Source organism: Hypanus sabinus, chromosome 4 (genome assembly GCF_030144855.1).
Source record: "Hypanus sabinus isolate sHypSab1 chromosome 4, sHypSab1.hap1, whole genome shotgun sequence".
Classification (NCBI taxonomy): Eukaryota; Metazoa; Chordata; class Chondrichthyes; order Myliobatiformes; family Dasyatidae; genus Hypanus; species Hypanus sabinus.
The window spans coordinates 141,776,991-141,789,758 of NC_082709.1; the positions used below are offsets into that span (position 1 = coordinate 141,776,991).

The window sequence follows — 12,768 nt, forward strand, 5'->3', positions numbered from 1 at the left end:
ATTGGTGCTTCAGTCAAGCCAGAAGAGGCAGCTAAACATCGTCACCTTCCCCACACTCTCTGCCTTCTGCAGGGATTGCTCCCTTCATGATTCCCTTGAACACCTGTCCCTCTCTATTAATTACCCTCATGGCACTTATCCCTGGAGGCAGTGGAAATGCTACACCTGCCCATTCACCTCCTTCCCTCACCTCTATTCAGAACCCCATACAGTTCCTCCAGATGAGGCAACACTTGCACTGCAAATCTGTTGCAGTCACTGACTCTGTTCTATGCTGTCAGTTTGGCATCCTCTATGTTGCTGAGACCTGACGCATATTGTGGGATATTGAGCATCTCGGCTCCAGCCACAAAAGGTGGAATTTCCTGACTGCCAGCCATCTCAGTTCCTATCCCCATTCCCATTCAGACATGTCGGTCCATGGCCTCTTCTTTGGCCATGATGAGCCCCCTCTTAGGTTGGAGGAGCAACACCTCATGTTCTGTCTGGATAGACTCCAACTTGATGGCGTGAACATCAACATCTCCAACTTCCGGTATTTTTCCCCTCCCTGTTCCCTCTTCCCTCTTCTTCATCTCCCCACTCTGGTCTCTTATCCCTTTTCCTCAACTGCTTGGCACCTCCACTTGGTGCCCCTCCTCCTTCCCTTCCTCCCAATATCTAGGCTCCTCTCCCGTCAATTTCCTTCTTCTCCTTACCTGCCCATCACCTCCTTCTGGTGTTCCCGTCCCTTTTCTTTCTTCCATGGCCTTCTGTCCTCTCCTATGAGATTCCCCCTTCTCCAGCCCTGTATCTCTTTCACCAATCAACTTTCTAGCTCTTTACTTCACCCCTCCCCTCCTCCAGATTTCACCTATCATCTTGTGTTTCTTCTTCGATTTTCCTCCTTTCTTACTCTGACTCCTCATTTTTTTTCTCTAATCCTGATGAAGGGTCTCAACCTGAAACATCGACTAAACTCCTTTCCTTCGATGCTGGCTAGCCTTCTGAGTTCCTCCAGCATTTTGTATATGATGCTATTTCTCTGCCTAACTACTGTACTTGCTGCAGCTGCCTGATAATCTTTTTGTGATTCATGAACTCAAATCCCAATGAACTATACTTATTTATAATTGCCCTGTATTTGGGTGATAGCCTACATTTTGATTCCTCCTACTGAAGTGCATACCCCCAAATTTTCCCACACTATACTCCATTTGCAAGTTTTCACCATTCATTCATACTATCTAGACCCTGCTGCAAAGAATAAATATCGTTATCACAACATGCACTCCAAACTATTTTCATAGAAGTAGCAAACTTGTATACTTTACATTCAGCTTCCTCATCCAAGTCATTAATCTAAATGGAAAATCTTTGACTTCTTTGTTCCTCTTTTCAATTGGGATAAATTATTGCTGAGCATTATGAAATATCTGATTAATTATCTGTTCCTACTCATCTTCTGACCTTTTCTTTAGCCTATTTTCTAAGATAATTTCAGCACCTTTCCTTCGTACTTCTCTAATTGTCCTTATTTAATTGTGGACATCTTCTTTGGACAGTAGGTTGTGGTCACTACTCTTCAGGGTATCCTAGATTACAGGATCTCTTTTTAATCTTCCCTTTTTAGAATGGCAAATTCTAAAATCACCTGTTCTTGGGATATATTCTATAATATATTGCGCTAAGATGAAATCCCTGATGAAGTCTACAAATTTCCCTTCCACAATACTCTTGTCAGGTTGATTAATCCAATCAATATGCAGATTAAATCACCCGTAATTGCAGTTCTCTTCATGAGTACCTTTGATATTGTGCTCAGGCTATTTTCCAACTAATAAAAAGGAGTGAACTAAATAACGAAACAAATATTAAAAAAAGCAGATGTAAAAATTTCTGTCTTGTAAAGACAATAATGAAAATTATAGACCAAGGTAATAATTTAAATGATTGCCAAAACTGGGAAGGTCATAACAAGGGAGAATTTAAAGAGACAAGAAATGAAGTCAATAAGAAATTGGAAGGTTAAAGAAGAAATTTATATCAAATTTTCAAATAGCATGAAATAATATCTCAAGACATGTTAAGGGATACCCAAGATAAAGTCATAGGAAGGAATATCCAAATGGTAAAACCTAAACAATTTTATTGCTATGATATTTCCCAGGAAGATGGATCAACTGGATTTGATGAAACTACAATGATAATAAACAGAAGACAACATTAAATAATTTAATCACTACGTATAAAGCCAATTGAATTCATGCATGATAAATTTTAAAAGTGAAACTGGGGCAACAATATATTTGTAAGGAATCAGATTTAGAGAGCATGAGTCAGTGAGATATGCCTAGAGAAATAACATGATTATGAATTAAACATTGTGGTGTATGACAAATACAGAAAAAGTAAAATTGCAAATCAGAGAGTTAGAGCAACATGAATTTATTAAATGCCAAGGTGGTAGCAGAGAAAGGTAAAGGAGCCATCATTAAGAAGAAACTAAGCTTATAATCTAGGGGAAATATATATATATATCTTTGATTCTAACACAGAATGGATATGGAGAAAGAGACATAAGCAAATTAGGAAAGTTACTGTCATGTATAATTTCAATATTCTGTCCTTAATTTAAATTGTTTCCTAGCCACTTTCAGTGGCTGGTTAAGTATTAGCTGTGTTGCTGCCAATTGAATCTCAGGGTGTTTCCGTCAGTATATTAGTTTATTACACCCCCTGAGCAATTGAATTTCCACAGGTCATGCCAATTAAATTATTACTATTTTTATATTATCTAATCATTAATATTATGATGAACAAAAGTCAGTTCAGCATGTGTAATGCTGCTACCTGTGGTAAAATTACCTAATTGCTTCAAGCAGTACTTTCTGTAATGACAGAAAAGAAGATTTAAAATCAAGCAATGCCTCTGGAAGAGGTGATTTTATTTTGTTAGATACCTTGATGTAAGAGCTCCCTAATTATACTAAGAAAGAAAAAGCAGCGCGACATCTTGCCCTTATTCTACTGGTTCAAACTAAATATACATAACATTGCAACTCATTGGTGGTACTGTCAGATTTACTAGCACGTGCATATCTGCATCTATTTAGGAATTTTATGTTCTAGAGCTTGGGTTATCAAAATGTTCATAGATCAATGTACAGATAGCAAACACCTCTTGTTGTCAGCTTCTATAGAATTGTTAAATATTTTTAAAATGCCCTGTATTCTGTGCACTTTAAATTAAGATTCACATTTTATTTCTGTCACTAATGCCATTCATTATAAGGGGCAGCAAGGTAGCATATTGGTTAGCACAAAGCTTGGCAATACTGGCAACCTGGGTTCAGTTTCTACAGCTGCCTGGAAGGAGTCTGTGCAGTCTCCCTGTGCCAAGTGGGTTTCCTCTGGGTGCTCCTGTTTCCTCCCACAGTCCAAAAACGGACCTGTTGGTAGGTTGGTTGCTCATTGTAAATTGTCCTGTGATTAGACTGGCATTAAACTGGGGGAATGCTGTGCACTGTGGCTCGAAGGAATGGAGGGGCCTATTGCATCCTGTATGTCAATAAATAACTAAATACTAGAACAGTGACAATGCTATTGACAAATTCCAGCTTGACTACCCACTTAATCCCTTATTTGTAGCTAATTTACAACATGTTACTGACCTTTTATTTAAGAGAACATTAAAAGATAGGAACCACTGGGTCTAGATTTGTCAAAGGAATGCTTACAGTTTTAGCAGTCAGCTAGGTTTAGAGAAGGCTTGACCTCATACCTTTCTACAGTCCCCCAGACTCTCCTGATACAATGCTATAAAGGACCTTATTGGCAAGAACTAGGGTGGCTTCTCCAAAGAGGGCCTCACCAAGAGAAGCACACAATCTAAAGCTGGACCTAGTAGGTAGGGCTGCAGCACACAATTGTAACTTTCTATTACAAGGAAATTCTGGGCCATGAAGATGCAGACAACAAAGAAATGTCTCCAACCCATTTAGACTTACCCATACAACCTCAGCCCCTCAATGCCATGCCACCTCTTGGGAAAGATGAGGAATAGATGCATTGGCTGAACTAGAGGGGAAATAATCAGATTAATTACAAAGATCTAGCTCTTACAGTATACATTGATAAGTACAAAATGTGTAGAAGCTGTTCAAATCCAACTATAGTTCTAAAAGTAAGGATGAAGTTCATAATACAAACCATTATAGGAGATGTCCTGACTGATATCAACATCTGATAACACTTCTGTTCAGTTGTCATTCAATGAAATATGTGCATTTCTAATTGAGCCTAATGTTGCAGATCACCAAGTGAATTATTTATTATTCCTTCAATTTAGAAATTTTACACTGAAAACTTACCTTGAAGGAAAATGCCATGCTTGGAGAAACAACAGATTAATGCCAGTATCTGAAATTGCTGTCAAAGCAATTACTGACAGTAATAAATAATTTAGTAGGAAAATCTCTGCTTTGTGTTGGCCATAATCAGTTTATCTTTCTAGAACAATGTAATGTCTTCATGTAGCCTCTACAATTCCATTAAATTCCTACTACTAAACTACTCCCTCCGTGATTTCCTTGTCCATTTGTCCCTCCCCACCAATCTCCCTCAATGCACTTAACCCTGCAAGTAGCTATAACTGTCCATTCACCTCCTCCCTTACCTCCATTCAGGTCCCCCAACAGTTCTTCCAGGTGAGGCAAGCCAGCGAACCTGCTGGAGTCATATGTTGTGTCTGGTATTCCCAAAGAGGCCTCCTCTACATTGCTGAGACCAGTTGTAAATTGGGAGACCACTTCATTGAACACCTCCATTTCTATTCTAGAATCGGAAATTCCCAGCGGCAAAACACTTTAATTCCGACTTGTATTCCCATTCCTACGTGACAATCCATGGCCTCCTCTTGTGCCACGGTGAGGCCACCCTGATGATGGAAATGCAACACCTTATATTCTATTTGGGTAGCCTCCAACCTAATAGCATGAATATTGATTTCTCCTTACAGTAAAAAAAAACACTTTTACATTTTACCTCCTCACATGCCTATCCTTCCCCCGGGCCTCCCTCCTTCTCTTTCTCTATAGTCCACTCTCTTCTCCTTTCAGATTCCTTCTTCTCCAGCCCTTGACCATTCCCGCCCATCTGGCTTCACGTATCACTTTCCAACTAGCCTCCTTCCCCTCACCCCACTTTTTATTCAGGTATCTTCCCCTTTCCTTTTCAGTCCTGAAGAAGGGTCTTGGCCCAAATCATCAACTGTTTATTCATCTCCATAGATGCTGCCTGACCTGCTGAGTTCCTCCAGCATGTTGTATGTGTTGCTTGGATTTCCACCATCTGCAGACTTTATTGACCAGGACACGATAACAAATTGTAATCTCTCCTGGAGATATCCATTTTGGTTGTTGGGGAATTTCCACAGATACAGTATTCAGAGTTCAAGGAGATTTAACAAGCCAAAGTGCTGGCAGTCTCTCGAGTGATCTCCCGTTGATAATCTGATTATTATTTGGCATTTGTGCTAACAAGTTCCTATCCACTGCCAATGGATGTCAAATCCACTGTATCCACTCGAAAGAGCATTGCAGCAGAGTGGTTAGCACAATACTTTACAGTGCTGACTATCAGTGTTCAATTCCCACCACTGTCTGTACCGAGGTTGTATCTTCTCCCCATGAGTGCATGGGTTATGTTTAGCAAGTTGGAGTTATGCTTTTTGGCGCCAGAAGCATAGTGTCACTTGCAGCCTGCATCCAGCACACCCTCGGATTGTGTTGGTCAGTAATATTCTTCTTTATCTTTACAATTTTTGGTTCTGGTGGAATCCTGCTTCCTTTCAGACCTGCAAGATGTGTTGCCCTCAGCTTGGTTTGTATACTTTTGAAAAAACACAGCTACGGAACTCCAAACCACAGTATGTGCTCTTACATCTTCCGTGGATTTTGTTTGCAGAATTGGATCTTCCAATTAATTCGAAATCATCCTCTTCAGCTAAAAGGCTTGTGCTTGGATTCACTTAGGTGAATAGATTAGGATATCCTCACTAATACTGAAAATATTTTAAGCAAAAATTATTCCAGTTAACCTGCTGTAACAGCGCAGGATAGAAAAAATTTCAGTCTTACAATGTGTAAAAAATGTGCAGTAAAGGGTTATAATCTGAAGATATATTTTGAGGTGAATTTCAAAGCTGTCTGAGGGAGATTTGCATTGCATTTAGGCTGTCATACTTAATAGCGCTGAATGCTGTCACTGAGTGCAAAGTGGAAAATAGTCCACTCGGAAGCCCTGTTATTACTCCTTGACAGGTACTCATAGAGAAAAATAATTTCATTGTCATGCAGAAAATTACTTTAAACATAATAAATATGTTCTAAAAATACTGTTGAAGTAAATTAGAGCTGAAACAATTCTAATCAAAAATAAAAACAGAGAAGCTTCAGCTTTGTTGCAATTAATTGCTCCACCAGGAGACAGGAAAGATTGCTGACATTAATTGTAGTAAAACAATTATGTATAAAATATGATCCCATTTTGTTCTCATCCCATCTTTCTCTAAAATATTACCGCAGATAACAATTTTATCTCCCTTTGCCGATCTCCACCCCAGGGAGACATTTAATTCCAGATACAATGTTTGAATAATTTTGGCAATGAAAAAATTGGGTAAAGTGATTCCAAGAATATTTGATTAAATCTCAATTATGCAATCTATGAATACTTTTGAGTAGGTTTGATGTTAATAATATAGAAGCATTTGATCATAATATGTTTAGTCAAATTTCACCAAAAAGACTCATATTAATTATTAATTTTTCCACCTATATTATGATAATGTGGTGATGGGAGTACAACTGCTCTGTCTCATTGGCTTTAAATCAAACGTTACCCAGCTTTCAGATCCACCCACAGCGATGTGTGGCATATTTTTCTGCCTTAGCTGAAGCTGTAGGTAAACCATTCAGGACAGCGAAAACAATCGAGCTTGCCACCTTGCCTTTTAAAAATCTTTTCTGTGATTGGCTAAGTGATTTCAGTACAGAGTACAAAAAAAATGCTTGGGCGATATTTACCTTGTGGTATAAAGATCTGAAGTATTACGATGGTAAAACATTGGATATTTTAAAGTACTTTAAATAATATGTGAAATAAAAAAGTGATATTTGTTATTCAGAACATGTTTTATTCATTTGCAGAAAAAGGGCAGAGCTAGCAATGTCAGCAGTTATTGCCTACCTCTTGCTTTCCTACTTTCACAGTTCTGTGTGCTTGGGAATTCCAAGATTTAGATCCAGTGATGATTAAGGAATAGGAATTTACCTCTAAGTCAGGATGGTGTGTGACTTAGAGTGCTAAATGCAGACGGTGGTGTCATCATTGTGCTTGATGCTCTTGATAGAGGTCATGGGTTTACAAGTACCTAGATGAGTAAGTGTTCAGTACTTGGTAAATGATACGCAATGTAGCCATCATGTGCTAGTGGTGGAGGGAATGAGGGCTTTACCTGGTGGATAAGATGCCTCCCTTGTGGCTTAAAGCTCAAGCAGGACCTTATTCACTTCCAGAGTTGTATTGAAATTGTAATGCATGCAGTAGATCCTGCTCCCACTCCTACGCCTTGGAACTGAGCACTATACAAATGGAAACAAGGAAAATCCTGCCAAACATATGAAAGGTGCAAGTGAATTTTATTGAGAACATATAAAAGCAGGAACTGGATGATGATGGAGAATGGGTAAAACAGGACTGCCTGGTAGTTCAAAGGGGCCGGTGTGGTTGAGATGTCCCTTTCCTTGGGTTTTGTTCTATAGAAATCAAGGAAAATGTTTGACCAACTGATAGTGCTATTCCTCAAGAACACATTCAAAGCTACAAGCAATGGGCCAAAGTAATAGTTCAGACCATCGTGTCTACGTTCCCCTCTACAACCTCCTCATATCTAGTGGTGTTCCCTCATCCTAGACTTCCCAAGGGGAAGTCAGATTGTTAGTTGAATTTAATATGAAGATAGATATACATTTAAAAGACTGAGGAGAGTTATGAGGAACTGGCACAGAAGAGGAGGGAAGACTAGCATAGATCTGCGATGATCATATTAAATGGAGTGGCACAGGTGGCCTTCTACTTCTCCTGGTTTCTTGGTTTCAGTGTTCCAGATTTGAGATCCTTCTCCTTTCCCAACTATCAGACTCCTGGAGTCTGCTTAGTACTCCCACCTCAGAGTCCTGAAATTCAATCCCAGAGTGTCCAGCTGTTAGACTTTATTCCAGGCTCTAGATCCAAAAAACTTCTGTGGCTCGAGGAAGAGTTAAATTTACTGAGAATAAAATACATAGACTGCAAAGTCAGTGCTGTGCACACCATCTCTTAAAACCAGAGAGAGTGTGTGCTATTATCTCTAACATATACATTAATTGAATGGTAATCATTAATCTTCTATCTATATTGATGGATTTGTAACTCCTTTCAGCTTGCAGACCTGGATTCTACAAAGCCTTTGCTGGAAACATCAAGTGCTCCAAGTGTCCTCCACACAGCTTCTCCCATGAAGATGCATCAGAAGTATGTGTATGTGACAAAAATTACTTCAGAGCAGAAAAAGACCCACCCACCATGGCTTGTACAAGTAAGTAAATGCATCTCTTGTTTCATATTCAAGTTTCTTAAATGGCTAAAGAATGAATTTTGCTGCAGCCACACAGCATGCAACATTCTGATCACCACATTATGGGAAGAGTTTTAGTAAACAGAATAGGAGTGTTGAAAAAAATCTTTGAGTCATATGATACAGAAACAAGCTCTTTGGCAAATTCCTGTCTACCCTGGTCCAAATTAGCAATGCCCTAGCCTTCTACTGTATCTGTTAATGATTCAAGTGTACATATACTGTAGATACTTCTAAAGTGTTGTGAGAGCAGGTACTTCCATCACCATCTTGTGCAGTACATTTCAGATTCCAGTCACCTTCTGGTGAAGAAGTTCACTTTCAGATCCCCTCTAAATTTTATTCTTCACCTTCAGTCTTTGCCATCTCATTTTAGTTACCTCTGTTATAATGAAAGATTTCCTCCTAAATATCCTATCTAGGCCTCTCATAATTTTGTATACCTCTATCAGTTGCTCTTCAGCCACTTGCAGTCCAAAGAAAACAAACTGGCCCTATCTAGTTTCTCCTCATAAGTGAAACACTCCGTCTCATGAAACATCCTGGTGAATCTCTTCTGCATTACCTCCAGTGCAACCGTGTGTGTTGTCCAGAACCGTGTCAGCAGGACAATGGAAATTTGGTTTTCACTGCCTGAAAGGGAGGCAGTAAGCCTTCTCACACTTGTTTTGAATCATCAGCTGAGATCTTTGATTAGGTTGAAAAGCAACAGAAAAGGTAAAGAGCCAATATATTAAGATATTTAATGGCAGAATTATGCTCAACCAAGACTATGTTTCAGTTTTGACTCCATGGTGATCTCTGCAGTTTAGAGTCATAGAATCATCGAACACCACAGCACCAAAACAGACGCTTCAACCCATCTAGTCCCTTTGACTTGCATCCAGACCATAGCTCTCATTACCACCCTTATTCCATCCAAATTTCTCTCAAATGTTAAAATCAACCCCTTGTCCAACATTTGCACTGCTAGTTTGTTCCACACTAACACCACCTTCTGACTGAAGAGGTTCCCCCTCATGCACCCCTTAAATATTTCACCTTTTATCCTTAACCCATGACCACTAGTTGTAGTCTCACCAGACCTCAGTGGAAAAAGCCTGCTTGCATTTATCCTATCTATACCCCTCATAATTTTGTATACCTCTATCAAATCTTCCCTCAATCTTCTATGTCCTAGGGGATACAAATATAACCTGTTCAACCTTTCCCTATAACTCAGGTGTTAAGTCCCAGCAACAACCCTATAGATTTTCTCTGCACTCTTTCAAGTTTATTTACATCTTTCCTGCAGGTAGGTGACCAAAACTGCACACAAGACTCCAAATTAGGCCTCACCAATGTCTTATACAATTTCAACATAACATCCCAATTTCTGTATGCAATGCATTTGTTTATGAAAGCCAAAAGCTTTCCTTATGACCTTATCTACCTGTGATGTCACTTTTGAGGAATCAGGTATTTCCAGATCCCTCTGTTCTACCACACTCCTCAGTGCCATACCACTCACCATGTAAGACCTACCCTGATTGGTACCCCCTTCCACCCCCAGAGTGCAACATCTCACACCTGTTTTCATGAAATTCCATATGCCACTTTTCAACCCATTTTCCCAGCTGGTCTGGATCCTGCTGCAAGCTTTGATGGTCTTCCACTACACTCCAATCTTGGTATCACTGCAAATTTGCTGATCCAGTTTACTACAGATAATTGATATAGATGACAAACAACAATGGACCCTGACTCAATCCCTGTGCCACACCACTAGTCACAGACCTCCAGTCAGAGAGGCAACCATCTACTACCACTCTATGGCTTCTTCCATGAAGCCAATGCCTAATCCAATTTAACACAACACACACAAAATGGTGGAGGAACTGAGCAGGTCAAGCAGCATCTATGGAAAGGAATAAACAATTGATGTTTCAGGCCAAGACCCTTCATCAGGACTAATCCAATCTACTACTTCATTTTTAATGCCAAACGATTGAACTGCCCTGACTAACCTCCCATGCAGGACCTTGTCAAAGGCCTTACTAAAGTCCATGTAGATACCCCACTGCCTTGCCTTCCTGGTAACTTCCTTGAAAAGCTCTATAAGATTGGTTAGACATGACTTGGCATACACAAAGCCATGTTAACTACACCTAAACAGTCTCTGTCTCTCCAAATACTTATATATCCAGTTCCTTTGAATATCTTCCAATAACTTGCCCACTACTGACGTCAGGCTCACTGGCCTGTAATTTCCTGGCTTACTCTTAAAGTCTTCCTTAAACAACAGAACAACATTAGCTGTCCACCAATCCCCCTGCACCTCACCCATAGCTAAGAAGGTTTTAAATATCTCTGCTAGGGCCCCTGCAACTTCTCCACTGGCTTCCCACAGAGTCCAAGGGAGCACCTTGTCAGCGTCTAGGGATTTATCCACCCAAGACAGCAAACACCTCCTCCATGTTATCGCTGCTGCATTTCCTCACATCTAGAGACTCTGTGTCTGTCTCCTGAATAAATTCAGATGTAAACAATCCATTTAAGATCTCCTCCATCTCTGTAGGCTCCTGGCATTTACAGCCACTCTGATCTTCTAGAGGACCAATTTTGTCCCTTACTATACTTTTGCTCTTAATATATCTGTAGAAGTCCTTAGGATTCTCCTGTACTTTATCTGATAGAGCAATCTCATGTCTTCTTTTAGCTTTGCTGACTTCCTTCTTCAGTGCTTGCTTGATTTTCTTATACTCCTCCAGTATCTCATTTGTTCATGCCTGCCTATATCTGTTATGCACCGCCTCTTTTTCTTAAGCAGCGTCTCAATATCTCTCAAAAAACAAGATTCCACAAGCCTGTTATCCTTGTCTTTTATTCTGACAGGAACATATAAACACTACACTCTCAAAATTTCACTTTTGAAGGCCTCCCACTTACCAAGTACACCTTTGCCAGAAAACAACATGTCCCAATGCACACTCGCCAGATCCTTTCTGATAACATCAAAATTGGTCTTTCTTCAATTTAGAACCTCAACCCAAGGACCAGACCTATCCTTTTCCATAATTGCCTTGAAACTCGTGGCATTATCACGAGATGCAAAGTGTCCCCCTGCACAAACTTCTGTCACCTGTCCTATCTCATTTCCTAATAAGAGATCTAGTATCTCATTCCCTCTGGTTGGGAGTTCTATATACTAGTTAAGGAAAGTTCCCTGAACACATTTGACAACTGCTTTCTCATCCAGCCCTTTTACAGTATGGGAAACCCAATCAATATGTGGAAAATCACCTGCTATCACAACGTTGTGTTTCTTGTGACAGTCTGCACTCTCCATAAATTTGCTCCCCTAAATCCCATGGACTGTTGGGCGATTTATAATAGAATCTCATTCATACAATCATATCTTTCTTGTTCCTCTGTTCTACCCATAAATCCTCATTAAATGAGCTCTTGGTCTGACCTGACTGAGCACTGCTGTGACATTTTCCTTAATTAGTAATCCCTCCCATTGTATCACTTCTAAAACAATGGAACCATGGAACATTGAGCTGCCAGTCCTACCCCTCCTGCACTAATGGCTGAAATGTCATAATTCCAGGTTCTGATCCATGCCCTAAGCTCATCCACCTTTCCTATAATATGATAGTCCTTGCATTGAAATATATACAGCTCAGAATGTTAGTTCCAACATGCTCAACCTTTTGATTCCTAACCTTGTATGTAGGCTTAACAACATCTTTCTCCTCAACCACTCCACTACCTGTTCTGGCACTCTGATTTCCATCCCCTTGCAACTCCAGTTTAACATCCCCCACCTTGCTCCCATGCAGCACTAGCAAACCTGCTTCTAGGATAGTAAACACCCTCCAGCTCCAATTCAGGTAAAACCATCACTTCTGTAGATGTCCAAACTTCCCTTGAAGAGAGCCCAATGATGCAAAAATCTGAAGCCCTTCCTTCTGCACCAACCCTATTGCCATGTATTAAACAATATAAGGCCTCACGAGCACATGGCACAGGTTGCAATCCTGAGATCACAACCGTAGAGGTCCTTTTCTTTAACTTAGCGCCGAACTCCCTGAACTCACCATGTCATTGGTACCAACGTCGATCAT

At 40.0% G+C, this 12,768-nt stretch overlaps 1 protein-coding gene across 1 annotated transcript in view; it reads left to right on the forward strand.

Moving 5' to 3' along the window:
* epha6 (eph receptor A6) overlaps positions 1-12,768 on the forward strand; it is a 670,497-nt gene that overhangs the window by 352,365 nt on the left and 305,364 nt on the right. Inside the window, exon 4 of the mRNA XM_059968217.1 lies at positions 8,465-8,620. Within this exon, the coding sequence (XP_059824200.1) occupies positions 8,465-8,620 (156 nt within the window). The remainder of the gene's footprint in view (positions 1-8,464; positions 8,621-12,768) is intronic.